Genomic DNA, 24100 nt, shown 5'->3' with positions numbered 1-24100 from the left:
ATTTATTTATTTATAAAAGAATTTAAAAAATAAATTAAGAATCCGGCTCGACAAGTATCTTTTATATTTTATCACATTTAAAAAAAAACATCCAAATCGGTCCACAGGTTCAGCCGGAATCGTATTTTGAACCAAAAAATGTACTTCTTCCCCACTGTGCGCCGCACCGTGCAGATTGGAACGCATTTCAAAATATACTGCTCGCGCCCTACGCCGTGCAGATTGGAACGCATTTCCAATTATACTCAGCTGAGAGTCACCAGAAAAATGCGTAGTGATCCACATTTGGGCAAAGAAAAACATCCGTTGACAAAATTTATTTTCAAATTTTTATATATTTTTTTTTATTTATTAAAAAAAATTTTATACTTTTGAGGTATACCGGTTCTTCAAAAATGCTTTCGTTCAATCATAAATACCTAGAAAACTGAAAGCAAATATCTAAAAAAGATGTCTAGTAGCAATGCAAGTGTCAAAAAATGTATTGGATTTGTTATAAACAAATAAGTGAATGAAAATGGTTTTATGGGGATTGACGGCGATTGGTCACTTAATTTTCGATAAATTTAAACATTTATTTATGAACAAATTGCAAAACTAAATTAAAAAATCAGACTCGATAACTTTTTTTGAAATTTTATCAGCTTTGAAAAAAAACATCCAAATTGGTCTACAAGTTCAGCCGAAATCGTATTTTGAAACAGAAAATTTACTTTTTTTCCCATTCTGCGGCGTCAGCAACCGAACATGTACAGGCCTTTCTTTACCCTGAAAGGGGAATTCTAACAAATAAATTCCTCTTTTTCATACTTTTTTATTTAAAATCCTAATTCATCACAAAATGCAATAATAACTAATAAAACTGAAACAAAGGCGCTATATTGTATGGCATGTATTTATAAAACGTCGCTACCGTTTCCTTGAAATAAAAGTTTATTCAATTTTGATATCCGAAAAGTTCCATCGCCTCGGGTTCTAAAACTACAGGGTTCTAAAATTGTCCGTGTACTTTCGAATAATAAAATCTCTTCCGGCGCATACAGTCTTAAAAATACACTTTTGTTTTACAGTTTAGGAAGGGGTATCTGCAATACAACGAAATTCTGAAATAATAAAAAGTAGGAACAGCATTTCAAACGGCTTTCATACAGTAAATGTGACAATATTTTTTATTATTTTTATTATTATTATATATAAGGTTCTGACTTGGATCAATCGATCGCTCTTACTTTTATCGCTTTACCAAAAACGTTCTGTAAACTGTTGTATACTTTAGTCAGAAATAATTCGGCAAGCTTAGAATTTCGATCTCATCGTACATTTATTCGTCCGACATAAACAAGAACACAAGTGATCGTGTATATAACAAAGATTATTCGTTTGACCGGGCGGTGGAAAAACGTACGCCGGCGGCAATCCGATTGACGTCGATAAAACCGAGTCGTAGAAACCTGGACGAGGGAGGAATCGCTGATCTTTTCGCCAGCGAGTATTCGTACACTTCACTAATGTTTATTCATAAACATTTTCATGTATATATTTATTTATATATATTATTTTAATTCATTATCATTTAATACCTGTCGCAATTATAGTTTATCGGTATTTACACTATTCAGTATAAAATGCGAGTTCGAGATTAAGTCACACCACTAGATCCTGGACACTAGTTGTCGTCGATTAATAATTATCAATGCTTGTACTCGGGAAAATGCGAAGAGGGCTGTAGGGCAGTATTTCCATTATCACTAGTGTTGTTGGTATTTAATCCTTTAGGGGAACCGTTATTCATTATGTTACAATCTAGACTAAAATTACCGTCTAGTGGGCATTTTTTAATATTAGGCGAGTGTTTCACATCGATTCCACGAACGTCGGGGGGATTTTCTTGTTGGGATTGAGCATTTTCAGCCTCGTCGATGACGAAGCCATTATCGGTGTGGGGTGGGGATGGATAGTAGCCACGTTGTTTGATTGGCTTTTGGTCCGCCGCCATGTGTTGATGCTGATTCTGATTCTGATGTTGATGCTGCTGATTCTGATTCTGATGCTGCTGATTCTGATTCTGATGTGGATGCTGCTGCAGAATCATTTGCTGGAGCTGCTGATGATGAAGATGAAGATGACTTTGCTGCTGCTGCAGTTGCATTGGTGACGCGGCCGATGGAAGTGGCGATGGCGGCGGCTGCTGCGGTAACCGGAGCTGCCCTCCCTCCTCACTCGTCCACCGGGCTACTTGTTGTTGAGCTTGAATAAATGTATCACTAGAAAATAACAAGATTATACGAGCCCGTGGGATCTATACCACGACCGCTAGTGACCCTGGCGGACCGAAGGAACTGAATAGACCCTCTACAAAGTACCCGTAAAGACCCATTGGGTCCACATTCGGTTCCTTTTTAAAAAACTAATAAAAAGCAAAATCAACTTTTAAATTGTTGAAATTCAGATTCTACTTTAAGAATTAAGAATTTTGTCTGGATGCTAGCGGCACGCAGTGGAAACCTGAGACAACAACGCTGCGATGCAGGTAAGAGAGAATTTTATTTTTAAACTTCGCGCGCAACATACTACTTGAGCTATTATGGATGGGCTTGAAGTCACCTTCAGCAGAAGTTAATGACATTTTTTTAACGTTTTCAATAATGAAAAAAAAAAGTATTGCGATTACTCCGTGAGTTTCAAATAGAAAATTTAACGTAGAATTCGAATTTCAACAGTTTAACAATTGATCTTGCTGTTTTTGAGTTTTTTTAAAAGGAACCGAATGGGGGCCCAATGGGGTCTTTACGGGTACTTCGTAGAGGCTCCATTCGGTTTCTTCGGTCTGCCAGAGGATGTACGCAAAAGTGCACGATTTTCCATTTTTCAAAATCTGAAGATCTTTATTTAAAATTCTTTATCGCGACAATAATTTCATTCTTGTCAAGACAAAAGACCTCACTGTCAATTAAAAAGGTCAATTTTGTTTAAGAGCATTTTGCTCCAAAAATCATTTGACTCGAGTTCATAATGATCTGTTTATTTGGATCTTATTTTTTGGGCCATTTGTCATAGAGATTCACTAGGTAAAGATGGTGAGTAAGGTCAAATGACACCGACCGCTTCTGTCATCTGACCGATTTCCCGTCATCTGACTGTCTGACCGGACATTTTGGAAAAAGTGGAAATCATCTGATAAATAGTTATTGTAATGTTTTTTTTTCTCCTAAATAATGTGAGATGGAAACAAAGACGAAACAATTTTTCATGTAATTGCACGCGATTTCCAAACCAAAGTTTACAATAAATTTACCATTTTTAAGAATTAAATGAGAAAGAAGATAAAATCAAATCTAAACATATCGAACCCGTATGAAGTATATGAAAATAGAAATACTTAGAAAAAAAATTATTGCATTTTGTGTTTAGAAGTTACGTTTTTTAGTTTAAAATTCAGGTCTTTTAATGATAATTCGTCTTTTTTAGGATAGAATTAATCTTGTTGGTTCAAAATTGAACTATTTTGCTCAGAGTTCATTTTTTTGCATTAAAAATTAATTTTTTAATTGTAAATTTAAGTTTTACATTTTTAGTTCAAAATTTAGCTTTTTTTTAGCTGAACAATCATGTATATTGTTAAAATTAGTGCTTTTTAGTAGAAAATTACTCTTCTTGGTTAAAATATTTAGTTGAAAACTCGTTCTTTATTTCATTGAAAATTAATTTTGTTAAATGTAAATTTAATTCATAGAAATTCAATTGAAAAGTGATTTTTATAGTTCAAATTCAACTATCGAATTCAAAACGGATGTATTTTGTCGAAATGTAAATTTTCTGGTAAAAAATTAATGTTCGTAGTTAAACATTTATTTTCTTGAATGAAAAATTAATTATTTTGCTTAACATTTTTTTTAATTAATTTATTTTGCTGAAAATTCGTCTTGTTTCCTTAAACTGCTTAGCCGAAAATTCATTTTTTTTTTACAAATTATTTTTTTGGTTTGTTAAAAAGTGAACGATTTTGTAGAGAATTCTTTATTTGTTGGATCAAAATTAATATTTTTTTAGTTGAAAATTGATTTATTTGTTAAAAATTCATCTATTTTTTAGAAAATAAATCCTTGTAGTTGAAAATTTATCTATTTGTTTAAAAGGTCGTCCTTTTTCTGTAGAAAATTAATATTTTAGGTCTTTCATTTTTGCTTTAAAAATTATATGTTTATTTAAAAATTTAACTATTTGATTGTAAATTAATGAATTTTGTCAAAAATTAATATTCGTAGTCTATTCGATTTTTGGTTTGAAAATTAGATTTTTTAGTTGAAAACAATTTATTGAATTGAAAATTAATATATTTTGTGAAAAGTTAATTGTTGTTGTACAAAATTATTCCTTGTAGTTGAAAATAAATGTTTTTAATTGAAATTTTTTTTTTGTAGAAAATTAATCTTTTTGATTGGAAATTCATCCTGATGGTTAAAATTTAACTTTTGTTTAAACATTCATTTTTCGGTGAAAATATTTATAATTTACCTGGAAAATAATTGTTTTTGGTTGAAAATTTATATTTTTTCTTGAAAATTTGCCGTTTTTCTAGAAAATTAATCTCTTTAATTGTAATTTCACTTTTTCTTAGAAGTCAAACCATGTATTTGGTTAAAAATTTAATTTTTGCAGTAAAGATTTATAATTTTCATTGAAAATATGTCTTTTTGATTAGAAAATTGATCTTCCTTGTTGAGAGTTCATACATTTTTTTAAATATAAGTCTTTTTTGGTAAAAAAATTGATCTTTTTGGTCAGAAGTGCAACCAACTGGTTACAAGTTATTTTTTTGTAGAATAATTCTTAATTTTCACTCCAATTCATATTTTTGGTTGAAAATTCATTTTTTCAGCTCATAAATGATCTATTTGGTTGAAACTTCTTCTTTTTCCTTCAAGATTTATCACTTCACTAAACATTTTTTATTATTTTATTTTTAAGTTTCAAATTGAACTACTCGTATTTCGTTAAAACCTTATTTTCTTAACAACAATTTAACTATTTCGTTTTTAGTGGAATGAAGAAGAAGATAACATAATATATAAACATGTCAAAGCTTTATGAAATATATGAAAATATAAATATTGAGAAAAAATTGGTGTTTAAACGTTAGTTTTGTTAGTTGAAAATTCAGGTATTTTGATTAAAATACGCCTCTTCTAGAATAAAATTAACCTTGTCAGGAAAATTTCACTATTTTGTTAAAATTTTGTTTTTTTTTTTGGTTTGAAAAATAATGTTTTTTTAATTGAAAAATTTCAGGGAAGGTCCAAAAAATGCCTAATTTTGTACACGATTGGAACCCGAGATATATCTTTTTTATCATTCTTATATTTTATTAAATGTAGTGTTTTGGGTAGAAATTTAATCTTCTTGGTTACAATATTTGGTTGAAAACTCGTCCTTTGTTTGATTTGAAAGTCATTTTTTTAAATGTTAATTCAATTATTCGATATTTGGTTAAAAACTGATCTTTCACAGTTGAAAGCTCAATTATTTGGTTCAAATTAATGCATTTTATCTAAAGTTAATTTCTTTGGTAAAAAATTAAGGTTTTATTGAAAATTCGTCTTGTTTGGTTTGAAAACATATTTTTAACTGATTTTCTTGATAAAAAATTTATTTCTTTGGTTGAAAATTCAACTATTTCCTGGAAAATTCATTTTTTGGACAAAAATTAATTTTGTTTGTTTCTTAAAAGCTAAGCTGTTTTGTTGGAAATTTTTTGTTTGAAATTAATTTCCATAACTAAAAAACAACATGTTCCATTTTTTGTTGAAAATTAATCTTTTTTAGTTGAACATTCAACTATTTAATTAAAAATTTGCGTATTTTGTAGAAAATTAATGTTTATTCTTGGAACTTAATCTTTTTGCTTGGAAATTCGTTTTTTTTTAAAGAAAATTAATCTTTTTAGTCCATTTGGTTTTTGATTAAAATTTATCTTTTGTAGATACAAAGTTAATTATTTAATTGAAAATGAATGTATTTTTGAAAATTCATTTTGTTCGGTAAAAGATTAATCACTTTAGCTAAAAATTTCTTTCTTTCACTGAAAATTGATTAATATTGTTAAAAATTTGTTCTTTAGATAGAAAAAATCTTCTTCGTTTAAAATTCATCTTTATGGTTAAAAATTTAACTATTTAGTTAAAAATTCAGTTTCTGGGGTAGAGATTTATCATTTTAATTGAAAATATATTTTTTTGGGTACCAAATTTATCTTTCTCGTTAAAAATTGTTACATGTTGTTAGAGATTTGTGTTTTTGATAAAAAGTTTATCTTTTTGGTTAGAATTTCAACCAATTTGTTACAAATTCATTTTTTTGTAGACAAGATTCAAAATTTCAGTTTAAATTCATTTTTTTCTTGAAGATTAAGTAGAAAATTTGTTTTTATTTATATTTTTAAATTTGAAATTGAACTTTTTCGTTGAAAAATCGTCATTTTCGGTTGAAAATTAATTTTTTTGCTAAAGAAATGTACTATTTAACCTTTGTTTTAAAATATATAATTTACCTTATTCTTAGTTGGAAATTCAAATTTCTTGATAGAAAATTAATCTTTTTGGTTGAAAGTTCATCATTTCAATGGAAAATTAATGTTTTTCTTCGAAAATTAATTTTCTTGAATGAAAATATAAATATTTTATTTTTGGTTAAAAATTTAAAATCTTTAGTTGAAATTTCATGTATTTTGTTGAAAAATCGTCTTTTTTGGTAAAAAAAATATTGTTATTGGTAGAAAACTCACCTATTTGGTTAAAAGCCATTTTTATTGAAGATTCACCATTTTAATTTAAAGTTCAATATTTTGCTTCATATAATTTTTGCGATACAATTTTGGTTGTACGATATAATTTTGTACCTTTATGCAAAATTAATGGAATACAATGAATAATGTACGAAAATATTTTTACAGTGCTAGAATAAGTGAATTAGAGAAATGGGAAAAATATTAAATGTATTAAGCCTTTGTATTATAAAACAGAACTTTGTTTCTTCGAAGCCTGAAACCAAGATATATGTATATACATTGCATTTTGTAGGTTAGGTTGCTGTAAGCTGACGGTTCCTATACGAATTTGAAATTTCACCTTTACAAAAATATTTACATTGTAAAAGAGCATAAAAACTTATTTATTTCACTAACAGAAATATATCTTCTTTGATTTCGCGACACACGACATCAACATCGGATAAGAATAAAAAAAACACTATCGCTAAGAAAACGACCTTTCTGTAAACACTTGACAATTTCTGAAATACTCAATTCAGGGTTGGGTGTTTTATCTTTTATTTTTACATTATATTAAAAAAATGAAACTCATTATTATAATTATCAATTTTAACTATAAAAACTTGGTTTAATTCATTTGAAAATTCAACAATATTTAAAATTCCCGCGCAATTTTAAGATGTTCCACAGACGGAAAGACCAAAGTTTGAACGGTCTCCGGCAACTGCCTGCCTGCCTCGGACAGGCAGACGGAAGTGTGACAGTACCCTTAGTGTCTCAACTCAACTAGAGGATCTCTACTCTATTGGGATCCGAAATACTCGATACGCCACCTGGTGATAGAATCGGAAAGCCCTGAACGTAGGTAAATTTTAACGGGAAGTATAGGCGAATATACGAAAATAATTTTTCTAAAAGTTTTACAGTGTTTTTTACAGTAAAACCGGAATAAAAATAAAAAGTGATAAATAAAACGTTACAAATAAAATAAATCACACTTTATCAATGGAGTTTTCACCACGAAAATCGAAGAGCAGTGTTTTGTTGTCTGTTTGGTTGCTCTTCTACTGCTCGAAAGCAAGAAACTGTTTAATTTTTCTGAAAAATAAATAAACTCCTATTTAAAAAAAATATATGGAAAATCTTATAGCACATTTACACCATTAACTGATATTATGGCTCGAGAAATAAAACAGAATAATGTAAAAAATGCATGAAATTCAAACGGATTTTCGAAACTTCTTCCACTGTCAATGAAAAAGTTATCATCGTCAAGTATTTATCGTTTTTATTCTTAAATGATTTTTCAGCATTCCAAGTGAAAAGAATCAACTAATTATTTTAAAATTTTGTAATTTACCTGCTATATCATCATTGTACCTTACCGACAGTAGATAAACCCTCCAAACCATGAAGGCAGAAAATCTACACAATATCGATCAAGTTAAGAATCTTCAATAACAGAAAAATGCTTAACGTCTTAATAAGACAAGATGGAAAATAATATTTTTAAATTAAATTTATTTCTTGAAAAAAGATCCTACTCCATCTTCACTCCATTGGGAGTGAACACTCCAATGGAGTGAAGATGGAATAGGATCTTTTTGTCAAGAAATAATTTTAATTTGAAAATAATCAAAGCAGGTTCTAAATAAAAATATTATCTTATGTACAAATATATCAACATAACCTCAAATCTGAAAAAAGTTACTGCTGATTTGTCATTGCAAGTTTATATGAATTAACTTTTGCATTGAAAGGTCGATAGTTAATATTACGTTTTAAATGTTTATGAGGCGAAAAAATGGAAGAATTTATTATTCAGACAAGAAGAGTTTTTAAATTTGAAGTTTGCAAACAAAATGCAATCATAGAAGCTGAAGTTTCATTTTCCACCTCTTTTCCACAAAATAGAAGGTGTCCTGCATGTAAAATTCTTTCTCCTACTATGAAGTTTCTACATGCCGGTGTAGATATTGTAAAATTACAAATTTTAGCTATTTTTACTTTCATTTTTAAGGTTTGAGACTAATTTTTAATTTTTTACATGAGTCTTATGAGGCGTCTACCTACTGTCGCCGGCCATATTGCTTTTGTTGCTAGTGGTGCCATCAAGATTTCAGACCCCAATACCTAGAGGATCTCTATTTTATCAGACTAAACAAAATGGCAACCAATTTGTGGCGTCGAAGTCATAACAACATAACGTAAAAATAGTATCGAAACGCACGCAAGTGACAACTACACTTAAGAGGTGATAGTTTTTAATACCAGATTTCGTTAATTTTTTTTTTTACTTTTCAAGTACACCGCCCGATCAGAAAGCATAATACGTGATCCCAAATTAGATCATTATGATCTCAATAGTCGATCATTCATTGCCGCCGATCAAAATGCCCGATATTTCGGTATTTTTTTTGTTGCCTATCAAAACGATATTGATTTTTTAGAAACTAACTTTAATAGAAATGAACATTGTGGGAAAGTTACAAAATTAATGCTACCAAGTTTCGATGCAAGCAAGGAGTATTTCTAACAAATGCAAAAAATTTCAGTGAGAAGTAGCAGTCTATAGTTGCATCTTAATCTGCTGCGCAGTCTTCAGTTCCATAGAACTTTACTGCGCAGCTTAAAGTTCCCTCGAACTTTACTGCGCTTTTGTAGGTGCCAAATAACTTTCTTTCGAATTTAATGAATTACAGCGCTGGAAGTAGCTTCTTGTTTAACTTTTGAAGCATAACATATACTTCCTTTATAATAATATAGATTATTTAAAAGAATAACAAGCAAGAATGATATTTTATCCATGTTTGGTGTTATTTATTCCATCTCGATAAGCTTTATCCCAAATAATGGTCATTTCGATCAAAGATTCCTCTCGATCACATTTAATCTTCTTTTAGTTTTTCTGTTTTAAGTTAGTATTTGATCAGAAAAGAACCTTTTAGCTAACCTGATATAGAATTGGCTTCGGAAGAACTCTTACTATATCTTCACAGTCAGGTCCTTCATAGAACTAAATGAGCCAGAAAAGATTCAGATAAGTCAAGACCGTACGAAAATTTGATTCCTCTTAATCGAATTTAGTTAGAGTTGAATACCTTGAGTGAGACTGAGTTGACTGAATTCCAAGAAAGGGTTAAGACGGTGCTACTGTTATATGAGAGATTATAGATAAGAGAGACTCTGAGAAAACTAATGGCTACTTTTCCTAAACGGTATCTGAGAACGGAGGAAGATCCATCTACGTGTGAATTGAAATGATCATTGATACCTTTCGCTATCGGGCGTATCGCCCCTATGATTTGAGCTTCCATCTTGATCAGCAGTTTCGTAGATTCCTTCTTCCTCATGCAATTGGTGGACATGTTGATGACTGTGCTGGTGAGAGCCGTAGGGACTTCGTGCCGTTGGCTGGCGATATCGACCGTAGACGAATCTTGGGTCGTCGTCACGACCTCTGCTGCATCGTCTGCTTCTACGCGATTAATTTAGTTAGATCTATGTGCCTCTATATAACTTTAGAATCTACTAAAGTTTTTTCGTTTTTTGGAAAGAAGAAGATATAGAGTAGGTCCCAGGATTGAAGAATAAGTAAGTTGGATTGATGGACAGAGGACATGTTTGTGGTTAACAAGGGAGAGGCCTGAAGGTCGAAATTCAAATCGACGTCGCGTGATCTCACATATCACGGCTTTTTTGTAAGTGGAGCCCAATTTTGAATACATTAATTTTTGAAAATCGCGGCTACCTTTACTGATTCACTAGTATCAGTCACACGGCACGTCTCTCACACAGTAGCGCTAGCCTGGCGCGGTGGCATTATGTCTGCTTGTGACTCCGCTGCTGTAGGGTTCAAATCTTTTAGATAGAAATTTCTTTTACGTTTTTCCACTACAACCAGTAGAATTTTCATCACTTTCCATGATTTTGTCGTTTTAAAAACACGTATCACCAAGAGCAGCCACGGAAAGATTGAAAAAAAAATAAAGGAAATGAGAAAAAAATGGGTCCATTAAAAATTATTAAGACTGTATAATATATTTTCATAAAAATAATTAATTTTATATAATTATTATTAATTTATTAATAATGAATTAATTATGCGGCAGAGTCGCAAGCAGGCACGCTACTACCAGGCCAGCGCCGGTAGTAAAGAGACGTAACGTGTGTCTGATACTAGTGAATCAGTAAAGGTAGCTGCAATTTTCCAAAATTTATATTTTCAAAACTTGGTTTCACTTTTAAAAAATCAGTGACGCGTGTCGAATAAATTCGATAATCTTTCGAAGTATGGTCACGCGACCTAGATTTTAATTTCGACCCTCAGGCCTTCCTCTTGTAAGTTTTAATTACGGAAAGTATTAGCTTAGACTCTACTTTAAGATTCTTAAATTTAAAAATGTAAGGAGTTTGCACTAGACAGGTAGAGAGAGAAGAGAGAGAGATTGACAGTAAGTTGTAAAAAAAGGAAGGATGATTGAGGAAAGGAAATTGAAATTTTTGCAAAAGGAAATTGCGGAGGAGTAAATTAATAGAAAAAACAGCGTTGGTTACGGCGAAATTTAAATAGAAGCAATCTGGTGTTTCTTGAATGAAGAAAATAACAAATTCGCAAATGAATAAAGAATGGTTAATGAGGAAAAGGTAAGCAGAAAGAGGAACATAAAATGCAAGATAAAAATGAGTGATAAAAGAAAAAGTAAAAAATAAGAGCAGAGTTTATATATTTGGAAAGCAGAGATTTTAAATGTCGATAGGAGTAAAGAAAGCGTTAATGAGGGGTTGAGAAAAGCAGGAAGAAATAACTGTGAATAATGTATGTTACGTTCCGCAACAAAGGGGCTTATTTCATCAATATGGATTTGCATATAGGGACTTATAACTCGATCAATTCCCGATACTTTGAGTCCAGGTCGAATCATTTGGGTTCAAAAACGAGTCACCGGGATGCTTCCAAAGTTGGAATTTTAAAAACCTGCTCTTCAACAAAGGGTATAGGATGAAGTATGATTTCTCTTTAAAACCATAATGTCGATAACATTAACCGTTGTCTACAGGAACACAAATATCTCCTATACTACAATCATCAAAGTAGGCCCTTTCCTTCTAGAACTTCATGTCCCAAGCATAAACAAAATGATAGAAAACAAAAATAGTAGGGATATATCAAGGGGCTATTCACTGAGAAATCTCAGATTGCTGCGCTGGAAATCTCAGGATAACTCTTTGAGGAACTTTTAGAAAACTTCGAAATCTTTCGCCAAGCGTGGAGCATTTACACCAAGAAGCATTCACATATTTTACGGAGCATTTACAGCAAGAAGCATTCACATATTTTACGTTCGTGACGCACACGCTGCCTCGCTGATTCGATATTACGGTTCACACCATCCGAACGTCGCCGAGTTTAGCCGAATCTGATTTTTCCTCGAGAATGCCGATCTCGAGAGGTTTTTGAAATCTAGACAATCTCAAAGAAATCTGAGCAATCTCTATTCGAATTGGATTAAGACTGCCACATTCATAGTTTTCAGATTTCCAGATTTTTCAGTGAGTAGCTCCTCGAAGTATATATTAATGGGATTATTGACGAGAAAGTACCATGAATGACAAAAAAAAGAAGTTATAAATGGAGGAGGTTTTCAGTCTATATGAGAGAAGAAAAATATGGAAAAAAGTCTATAACGAAAGAAGTTATTGAATATTCTGGAGAACATAGAATAGTATATTACAAACGATGCTGAAATTTAGAAGCGGACAAATAAAAATATTGCAGATTGGAAAGAAATAAAGGATTGGAGGAGCTGTTAGGAAAAATAATAAAAACAACCTGGACATTGGTGAATGTAAGTTAATTAATTGAGAAAACGAAACAGGAGGACGGTACAACAAACATAAAGAGTAGAAACAATGTATTTAAAAGATTGGCAAAATAAATCAAAAGAAAAACCAGTTAGCAATGAAGGGAAGAAGAGTATAAGCTCCCAGGAAAATATTTAAATAAAGGAATAAAAGACAAAGAAGAAAAGAGAAAAAATGAGGAGAAAAGAAAATGATAAAGAATCTAATGGATAAAGAGATTGGAGAAAATCCGAATTTCATATAAAAATATCTAGGGTTAGAATTGTTGGAATTGGTATGCAAATATGTAATGGCATTTGAAATGAGAATGAGCAGGAAAAATGCTGACGGAGGGGTTAGCAGTATTTATTATTGAAGTTGCTGCTATTCAGGAAAAGAAAATTAATAGGAATACTTTTATGTCGAGAGAAGGGAATTTGAGAAAATGTTAGTAAAAATAACTGGAATCAATCTAACACAGATAATGGAGATGTTTAGAGAAAACGAAAGGGAATTAAGGGCAATGAAGTAGATATTTGGAGAGGGCCAATTTTAATTTAAAGCAATTGGGAGAAAAAATACGGCTTTTCGATATGCTGACTTGGCATGAACATATTATATTTTAGAGCGATGATACGGGGAAGAAAACGCACAAGGTTGGAAAATTAATCGAGAGAAAAGTCGCTAACAATTGATGTAAAATGAAATGAGATAATACAATAAAAAGAAGAGGAAATAATATTTGTTATATGTTCAGAGGAATACAATTTGGAGAAATAAGAAAGACTACAGATTAAAAATATATCGAAAAGCACAAGGAAAAACAATTAGAAGAAATATGGCCGAGTAAGCGGAACAGACGGATTAAGTTAGCAAAATTTAGATTTCGAAATGAAGTAGGGAAATCACAGAAATGACTAAATTAGAAGATAATGGGAAAGGTGATTAGAATACACATGGGAAAAGATAGGAAAGCGGTGGAGAAGGTCATTAGGACTGAGATTAATAAGTGAATTAGGGAAATTACGAAATAGAAAGGGATAGAGAAAAGAAAAGAAATATGAAAATAGAATTAAGATAAATATGGGACAAGATAGGGAAAATATCGAGAAATTTAGCAAGGTTGATGTAACGGAATAAAGTAGCGAAATTTAAGAAATTACGAAATTAAATGTATGATAAAAGACAATAAGAATAAATGTGAGAAAAGATTTTGAGCACATGGAGCCGGTTAGCATAATTCATTTTAAGAAATAAAGTAGGGAAATCACGGAAATCACAAAATTAGCAGGGAAAGAGAAGCTAATTAGAAAAAATAATGGATAAGATGTGGCACAGTTGGAAAAGACTATCAACGTTTATATTATGATAGACAGTAGATAAATCACAAAATAGAAAGGCAGAGGGAAAGTCCATGTAAACAAATGAATTAGAAGATGGGGAACCAAACGGAAAAGGCTCGCAACATTGAAATTACGAAATAAAGTAGAGAAATTTAAAAAAATACGAAATTAAAAGGCATAGAGAAAGAAATCTTAAAAGATAATTAGAATAACTATGGCAAAAGATGGGAAACATTTGAAGAAGCTAAGCAGTATTTAGGTTACGAAATAAAGGAGCAGAAATTTGGAAATTACGAAGTGGAAAGGGATGCGTAAAGTCAATAAGAATAAATGTAGGAAAGGATGGGGAACACATGGAGACGTTTGGCAAGATTCAGATTACAAAATAAATCAGGGATATTAAGGAAATAACGAAATTGAAAGAGAAAGGGAAAGATAATTAGAAGAAATATACGAGAAGATAGGAGACCGGAGGGAATGGGCTACAATGATTTAAAGTGAGAAGTACAGTAGAGAATTTACGAAATAAAGAAGGGGTTGAGAAAGACAATTTAAAGAAATATAAGAAACTACCTATGTGTAACAAACAAAGAAGGCTAATAAAATTTATATTAAGGAATGACGTAGGGAAATGACGGAAAATACGAAATTGAAAGGGTTAAAGAACGATAATTATAATAAATTCAGGAAAAGATATAAAACTGACGAAGAATTTAAACAGGATTAAGGTTACGAAATAAATTAGTGGAATTTCGGAAAGCATGAAATGGAACGGGATGAGTAAAGACAATAAGAATAAATAGAGAAAAAGATGGGGAACGCATGAAGACGCCTAGCAAGATTCAGATTACAAAATGCAGTAGGCAAATTGCGAAAATTACGAAATTAGAAGGGAAAGGGAAAAGAAAAGTTAAGTAGAAGGGAAGGGAAAAAATAATTAAAAGAAATAAGGGAGAAGATGGGGAACAGAGAGAAAAGTCTAGAATTATTTAAATTATGAAATACAGTAGGAAAATTACGAAATAAAAAGGGGTAGGGAAGATTAATTTAAAGAAATATAAGAGAAGATGGGTAACAACCGACGAAGTCTAAGAAGAATTAGATTACGAAAAGAAGTAGCGAAATTGCGGAAAGTACACAATTTAAAGGGATAGGCAAAGATAATTACAAAAAATATGGAAACAGATAGGGAACTCATTAAGAAGTGAAGCAGGATTTAGGTTACGAAATGAAGCAGCGGAATTTCGGAAATCACGAATTGAGAAGATATGGAGAAAAACAACGAGAATAAGTATGGGAAAAGATAGGGAACATATGAAAAAGGTTAGAAAGATTCATTTAACAAAATGAAATAGAAAATGACGGAAATTACAAAATGGTCCAGGACAGGGAAAGGCATTACCAAGTAATATCGGGATAAAATGAAGAATAGATTAAGAAAGCTAGCAAGAGTTAGCTCACGAAATAAAGTAGGGAAATTACGAAAAGTACAAAATTGACCCGGGACGGGAAAAGGAGAGCAATCTAGAAAGAGGATTAGAATAAATATATAGATGAATATGGGAACAGATAGAAAGGCTAGCAAGATTTAGATTACGAAATAAATTAAGTACATTACAAGAAACACAAAATGGAAATAAATAGAAAAAGGCAAGAGGACAAAAAGGTATTCGTAAGGCGGATGAAGGTAACGGTCATGTATGCAAATAATGTTTCAGAGGCAGTGAGAAGTTAGCGAATTGACCGAAGAACTTCCGGGAATTTTAGAGCAAACATGGATTAAAGAATTAAACTAAGAGGGCTCGGGATCAAGAATGAAAGATTACAAAAAGTTATAAAACATGAAGAAAAAAGGATTAGGAGGTCAGAATAACTTACCCTTGAGACGATTCGCTACAGACGGACGAATCTACTCTGTATGGACGATCTGCTTCTGTTTCGGACATTCTTATATCCTCGGATTCGCTAGGACTCATGTGCCGAGTCGAATGATGTTCTAATTGTCTAATGATATCTTCTAGAGTGCGTATACGTATTGTACCACAGGTCGGTGGTATTTCTTCCTCCTCCTCGTCATCCTGGTTGTCGATGTTGTCCTGAACATCAGACTTTCTGTAAGCATCACCGTATCCACATTCGGCTAACGACTTTCTAATAGCTTCGTCGTCTAGAATATTTCCACTACCGGACGGTGTTGTTGCCAAACCTCTATGGGTCGCTGCGTTCCTCAAAGCTTCTATTATGTCGTCATGGTAGCCGTTTAAACTGTTTAAAGTCCTCTCCACGTCGGTCAACGTGCCCCCAGCACCTATAGCTAACAAAGAAGACCAAATTGTAGACCTCTGACCAAAAAGTAGCATGTTAAAGTGGGCAGGTAAATCTTTAGCTAATTTTTCTTTATTATCATTATTATCAAGAACTATATCATCCATTACAATACCATAGCCACCGTGCTTCTTTAAAATTCCCTTCTCAGGCAACTTTGTAAGATTGTTTGGTGGCAGATCAATGAATGAGACAACCTCCTCTGGCCCCGTACCTCCATCCTCCTCGTCTACTCCAAGTCTCGCTTTATGCTCCCTGAAACGTCAACAGTTCCGAGGTTAATTATCCCAGTTGCTCTAACGCCTTGTGAAATGACGCGTTACGCTCCAACTTTACACCTAGTGTTTATCTTAATTTTTTTACCGACCTTAGTGTTACTCGTTTTCGATTTTTGACGTACCAGTAGCGTAATGGTTTTTGGCCGTTCATTGAACGTCTAAACAGTTATCTATATATATTTTTTGCGCAAAACTAAACGTAACACATATTTCGCTAATGAAAAGGCTGTGGATGGATATGAATTTATTTTGTGCTGCAAGCGCTGTGTGCATTTGTGCAATACTAGATATTAAAATAACGACCCAATCAGTAACATAGGTCAAACCTGAACTGAAGATGAGCTAAAAGAAATAAAATTTACCATGCAGAAAAAATGAGTGATTTAAAGTGGCCCAATCGAATTAATTCTAAAAATGATTGAGTTCATTCTTTTATTATTATTTATTAATGAAACAGGCAACATAATAAAAACGTTTCCTATGCTCAAGGAATCTAAATGTTTCCCACGAAGACAAAGAATTTCCGCCTAATGAAAGTTCTTCAAAAGTGCGCTTTTGGTTAATTCGTCAATTATGTTTTGTTTTATTCAATTGAGCTGGATAATAACGCCCAGCAGAAAAGGAAATTTAGAAACTTGGGGAAGAGTTTTCGTTTAAGAAAATATATACCTGAAGCGTAGGTGTAATATATTTTCAGGGGATTCGTCTAACATATATCCGGCTAGGGTCTTTGAATAGCGATCACTCAAGCATTTCGTAAAACGTTTTCCTATTTTTGTACACTCCTTCTCTCATCTAATCCTCCTCAGCATGTAATTAAACATGCTTTGTCTCACCCATTATTCTTACATCACATTTTGAATTTATTTAAGAAATATAGTTAGCAACTGAATTTTAGAATCAAAAATTCATTTCTAATTGAAATTTAATTCTTCCTATGCAATAAAACTAAAAAAATCTTTACGAATTCTCAAGTTCCCAAAATTTGACAATAAATTTCTAAGTGTATCTGTGTCGAGTTTTACTTGGACATTTTTATTCGTATCTTGATTGAATATTATGTGAAAGTTAATCCGGGCATTATTGAATTTTTAAACTAAGAAAGGTACATTTTTGACAAAAAATCGAATAGTTAAACTTTTACTGATAAATAATAATTTTTAATTATAAAAAACATCATTTTCTTCCAAATATTAGTTTTTTAAAACTAAATTATTGAACTTTTAAGAAAAACTGACGAATTTTTAATACAAAACAGTTAAATTATCAAATAAAAAATATGACATTTTGATAAAAGAGTTAATTTTATACCAAAAAGACGAATTTCTAAAAAACACAAGAACACTAAATCCAGAAGTGGAATTTGCAACTAAACTAGATTAATTTGCAACAACAAAAATTGAATTTTTAACAAAAAAGTCAAATTTTAACAAAAAGTTGAATTTTTACCTACAAAAGAACCATTTCTACAAAAATGGAATAGGTACAAAAAGACGAATTCTTAACAATATTCAAGAATTCCGAACCAAAAGTTTAATTTTCAACTAAAAACTAAAAATTTTAAACAAAAAGAATAATTAATTTTAAAAACGACGAATTTGTATTAAAATGAAAAAGTCTTCAACCAACAAGTAGAAGTTTTATGTTTTAAATTTTAAAATCAATTTTTAAACAAAAGTATTAATTTTCTATCAAGAAAACCATTATAATATTAATAATTAATAATGTACTACCAAAAAAGATGAATTACATAAAAAGATTAACTTGATACCGAAATAGACGAATTCTTAACAAAATGCAGGTATTCGGAAAAAAGTTCAATTTTACACTAAGAAAAAAAAACTTCTAAACGAAAAAATGAACTAACTACAAAAAAGAGGAATTATTACCAATATTTAAGAATTCAGAACAAAAAGTGGAATTTTCAACTAAAAAATGAGAATTTTAAACAAAAAATTAATTTGCTACAAAAATGACGAATTTGTATTAAAATTCAATAGTTTTTAACCAAAAAATTGATGTTTTAAGTTTCACGATGAATTTTTAAACAAATCGATTAATTTAGTTAAAAAAAAAATTCTCAACAAAATTCCAGAATTCTAAACCAAAAAGTTGAATTGTTTTTATTTTGAGAAAGTAGTTCCACTTTAAAACCTAGTTGTTACATTTTCAACAAAAAGATGAATTTATAGACGTAAAGATTAAGTTTCCACAGCAAAAAAGGACGAATTTTAAAGAAAATTAAAGAAATAGATTAATTTATAATAAAAAAGACAAATGTTTAAATAAATTCAAGAATTCTCAACCAAAAAGTTAAATTTTTAACTAAAAAAGAGGAATTTTTAAACCAAAATTTTAATTAACTACCAAAAAAGACGAATTCTTTACAAAATTTAAGAATTCTGAACCAAAACGTTGAATTTTAAACTGAAAAAAGGAACTTTAAACAAAAAGATTAATTTACTACACAAAAAAAGAGATTTCTTAACCAAATTTAAGAATTCCGAACCAAAATGTTGGACCTGTAACTAAAAAATAAGAATTAAAAAAAAAGCTTTAATTCACTACAAAACACGACGCAATTATAACAAAATGTAAGAGTTATCGAACACAAAGTTTAAGGTTCAACTAGGCAAGATGAATTTTTAAACACAACGAATAGTTTCCTACCAAAAAAGATTAATTTTTATTAAAATTCAAGAATTCTCCAACAAAAAAGTAGACTAAAAGAAATTACTTTTCCACCAAAATAATTAATCATCTGGAAACGTTCTAAAAACGTTTATGTACGTATAGAAAAGTTTCTCTAAATTCTAAAAGGTTAGTTTACGTGTAACATTACTTTTACTGCGACCTCCCCCCCTCCACCCCTACTTATTTCTTAGCAGCAGTAATTTTTGATAGTACTCAGCAGGTCATAGTGATAAATTCTGACGGTAGTGTAGTACAATACATTTGAGATTATTTCACACAATTATTTTCATTTAAATAAATAATTATCGAAGAATGCATAAAATATATATAAATAACTATTTTGAATTACTTTATATTGACAAATTTCTTCTTAAATTAGATGTTTTGTGAAATATGATGTATTCTTTGTAAGTCAAGGAAAATAAACTTTTATTTTAAAAATATATATGTAATACATTTTATATTGTCTGAAATAAAAAGTTGCGCAAGTTATTTGCATTCATATACATTTTTCAATAATTATGTATGTAAATTACAAGAATTATTTTTAATTCCGATTTTGAATTGCGCGCCAATTGTGACCAACCAGTGTGCGGCCCTAGCGCATGCGCAGCAACAAAAGACACCCAGATTGGCATCACTGCTTACAATCACTGTTTTCATTGGCTACGATTAAACCGGAACCAGAAGTGATGAAAAGCGCGCGATTTTATCACCAAATTTTACAATAAATGTACAATTATGAAGAATGAAATGAGGAAGAAGATAGCATAATATATAAGATGTATATATAATGAAGTTGAATATTTTGCTTGAAAACTTATCCGAATCTAATTTGTTTACTAAATTTTTTTGATTGAAAATATTAATGCTTTAAAAAAAAATGTAAAATTCAGGTATTTTCTTGAAATTTCGTATTTTTTGGTAAAATAATTTTTGTTCTGAATATTTCTTCTTATTCCCAAACACCACTCAACATGATTTATCGGCGTATTGTCATCTAAAACAGAGTAAACTTTCCTGTCCCCTCTATAATCGTATATTTGTCGTATATGTTTCAAAGGATGCATTGAACAAATTAAACTTTCGCACCCTTTATGAGGACTTCTGGTTCCGGACTAATCGCGATGCGCAGTGACAAGTCTGTGTGAGCCTGTGTGAGTTTGTGTCTCAACTCTACCTAGAGGATCTCTACAACGGGAGAGTTTACCGCTCGTTATTAGGCGTTGGCGAACTTGCATATGCACCCGCGAAATTTGAACTCAAATTAAACAAAAATAATGTTTTTAAATGAAAATTATAAAAAGAGGGTGTACAAAATATAAAAAAAAGATTCTAACTTTATAAAAAGTTGAACTGCCAATTCTTAAATTATTATTAAAAATTATAAATAAAAGTTTGTTAGAGAGGTAATTTTTAAACAGCTGTAAACAATCTTCCCTATTTGCTGTTGGTCAAGATTTACCTTCCTAACAAATCTTTTGTTTCTTCCTTGATCATATTTTCCAACTTTGCAGCTCATATTTTAAATAAACTGCAGTCAAAGTTTCATATTTTTTTCACTCTTTTTTTAATAATTTTCTTTTAAAACTATACCTTCCTTACTTTGAGTTCGAATTACACAGCCGTTTTTTTAGTAATACTTTACATAATAATAATAATTATAATAATAATAATAATAATAATAATAATTAAAAAGTCAAAAGATATTGGATATATAGCTTAAATTTTGAATGCACTCAAGGAAAGACAACATTTACACATCGAATGACATTTGGAAAGTTCCTGCATACACTAATTGGAACAAGTAAGTTAATTGGCTATATAGTGTTTTGAGAAGAGCCGAGGAACCTCTTGACGCATGAGGATGGATTTTGCTAGGAGAAGGCATGCTCGAGTCGAAGTAATTTTGATTTTAATACACTGGCGCCACCCTATGGGAGATACAAACTATTCATAGAAAAGTTTGTATGCAGATCGTAGTTCATAACAGCTCGTTCGTACTGCGACAGTTAGTCAAAGTTAATGCTCCGTCGAGCGTTAATTTGCAGTTTCTCTGAAAAGCACAATATGCATTCGCGATATTTTATCTCGGAATTACGATCGAGATACTGGGTCTCCACGTTTACTCGTTCAGTCACGCGCACCTTGTCCGGATATAAAAAGAAAAAAATTTATCTCGAACGTCACCTAATGATTTGAACTCAATGGTTCTGTTGTATTCTAGTTTTACGACATGCGATTTTTCACCCAAATGCACAATGTTTACTGATAAGAGAAAGATTTCGAGAAAATAACGGGCTTGGAAATAATGGTCTTTGTAATATTTATGCTACTTTTTTTGCTACGTTGCTGCTCTTCAAAAAAATTCAAGACTTTTTTAAGATATCCAGGATAATTTTGTTTTAAGTAGAAAAATACTTGTCATGACAGACACAGAAATCAAAGAACTAGTAGAAATAAAAAAAAGTTTTTATGATTTTTTATTCTATCGCTTTCAAAAATCACGAAGCTACATTTTAAAAAATATTTTAAATTTTCTAATTATTTCCCAATTTTTTTTAAGTTTAAATTTAAGTATTATTTATAATATTATCATAATATTTAAATTTTTAAAGTTTAAATTTTCTTAAAGTAGAGTTTTTTATAAACGATTGAATTTCTTACCAAAAAATGACTTTCTAACAGAACAGTTTAATTTTTAAGAGAATAGTTCAACTTTAACCAAATATTTAACGAAATTTTGTTAATGATAAACCTAGAAAAGCGAATTTTCAACCGAATGATCAAATTTTTCAACAAAAAGAATGAAACATTTACTAAAAACAGTTCCATTTCCAACAGGTCAAACTTGTTGCAAAAATATTCGTATCTTTCACAAGACTGTTAAGGTTTTGACAAAAAAGAATAACTTTAATAAAATACTGAAATTTACGATAAAATATATTAGTTTTCAACCAACTACAAACATTTTTTACCTGCGCAGATAAATTTTCAATCCATTAGTCGAATTTCTAACAATATCCATGAATATTCAAATAAATAATTGAATTTTTGTATAAAATAGAGAAATTTTCACTAACAAGTGAAATTTCAAAAAGCAGTTTTATTTTCAACCGAAAAATTCCGTTTTAGAAAAAAAATTCCTTTTTAACAAAATATATAAAGTTTCAAATAAATAGTTGAATTTTCAAATAAAAAAGATCAATTTTCACTAGAAAAAATGTTTTTTAAATTGTTTAATTTTCAACCAGAGATATATTTTCAATAAAGGTGTTTACTCACGGAGTAATCGCAATACTTTTTCTTGCAGCGTTAAAAACTTTAAAAAATAAAATACCTGTCATTTACATGGACCGAAGGCGACTTCAACATTCTAAACTAACAATTCAATAGTCACATATTAAATAAAAAAAATTTTTTTTTTAAAAAGGAGTTATCAATTCAAAGGATGAATCTTCAATTAAAAATCTGCGGCAACTCAGTGCAAATATTGTTGGTTAATTTAGTAAAATTCCAACCAATCTCAATCAATAATAGAATTTTCAATATATTGACAGCCAAAAATATTACAATAAAAAAACTATCGTCAAATTGTTATTACAGTTGATAGAAATCGGGAATGAATGAAGAACTTTGAAATGTTTTCCATTTTAGCTTCATAATTAAATTGCAAAACTTTGTCACCAATTTGATCAATTTTCATAAATATGCTAAATTTGCACAAATTACATAAATTTTCACAATTTTTTTTAAAGCATACATTGCATACATTTTTACAAGTTTAATACATTTTCACAAATTTCAGAAAACCGAATTACCAACGATTGTTTTTAGTTAAATTTTTGAGATTTAAAGTTTAAAATCAAATAGTTCAAATTACAAAATTTTGATCGCTCTGAATTTTAAATTATAAATTAGTTTAAAAAAATGTATTCGAAAATTGTTCATTTAATGATCCTTTTTTATTTAACACTGTTCAATTATGTATAAATCGTTATTAGTCTTTAAATTTCTGATATCATTATTTATAAATTTTGAATAATGTTAATAATTCTAAACAAATCATAATAAAATAAATAAATCATTATAATTTTCTTTCCCTTTAGATGATTTTCTTTTCCACGAGTAGGTAGAAAAATAATTTGCTTTTGGTACAACTTTTAACGCTGGAAAGCAGTTCGAATCCTGAATGTAAAGAATCCATTTGATGATTATTTCTGGACTAAATTGACGTGTTCTTTTTCTTTTACTGAAACACAATTTCAGCAGTTTTTTCTCAGAGTTGCGACCGCCAGAGCGGCTGACGCGAAACGTCTATTACTACTTCACGTCAGTAGTAACAACCCTGTTTCATCTGATCGTCTCGTGTAATTTTCTACCAGCCAGATTTTTAATTATGGAAGCAAAAATGCATGCGTCAGCACATAAGAAAAAAAACTTTCACCAGTGATTCTCAACCTCGTTCTATTCCACATTCTTCCAATAATAAAAATTGTATTTAATTCAATAATATGTCTGTGGGTGCTTTGAAATTTTGAAATTGTGAATTTTGCAGACGCCACTCCCGAAATTTCGTCCTTTCGATAAAAAATACTTTCGTAAATTTTGGTTTATATTTATAAAATTGTTTAAAGGTTCCGTTAGGTCTTTTTAAAACTCCAAAGGAATTTTTTAGTTTTCGATTTAAAAAAAAAATATATATATATATATATACCAGGTGTATACATATGAAACCGGTATTTTTCCAAGAAAAAAACACATTTATTTCAAGAGAATGATGACAAATATTTTATTCAAAGTATGCGCCCTCGCTGGCTACACATTTTGTCCACCTCTCAGGCAATTTA

The 24100-nt window shown here is 30.4% G+C and overlaps 1 protein-coding gene across 4 annotated transcripts in view; it reads right to left on the bottom strand.

Annotated features, from left to right (window-relative positions):
• Positions 1-1146: 1146 nt before the first annotated feature.
• The window catches only part of LOC117182616 (disintegrin and metalloproteinase domain-containing protein 33), a 362482-nt gene continuing 339528 nt past the window's right edge, over positions 1147-24100 (bottom strand). For 3 of the 4 annotated variants that reach the window (XM_033375720.1, XM_033375725.1, XM_033375731.1), the window contains 4 exons: positions 16394-16533; positions 15832-16267; positions 10041-10244; positions 1147-2264 (listed from right to left, as the gene is read on the bottom strand). In XM_033375720.1, the coding sequence (XP_033231611.1) occupies positions 1691-2264; positions 10041-10244; positions 15832-16267; positions 16394-16533 (1354 nt within the window). In that variant the 3' untranslated portion in view covers positions 1147-1690. The remainder of the gene's footprint in view (positions 2265-10040; positions 10245-15831; positions 16268-16393; positions 16534-24100) is intronic. The other variant, XM_033375716.1, reaches the window with a different exon arrangement.

Source organism: Belonocnema kinseyi, chromosome 1, assembly GCF_010883055.1.
Source record: "Belonocnema kinseyi isolate 2016_QV_RU_SX_M_011 chromosome 1, B_treatae_v1, whole genome shotgun sequence".
NCBI lineage: Eukaryota > Metazoa > Arthropoda > Insecta > Hymenoptera > Cynipidae > Belonocnema > Belonocnema kinseyi.
Note: the sequence above shows the minus strand (reverse complement) of the source record. Positions and strands in the feature narration are given on the sequence as shown.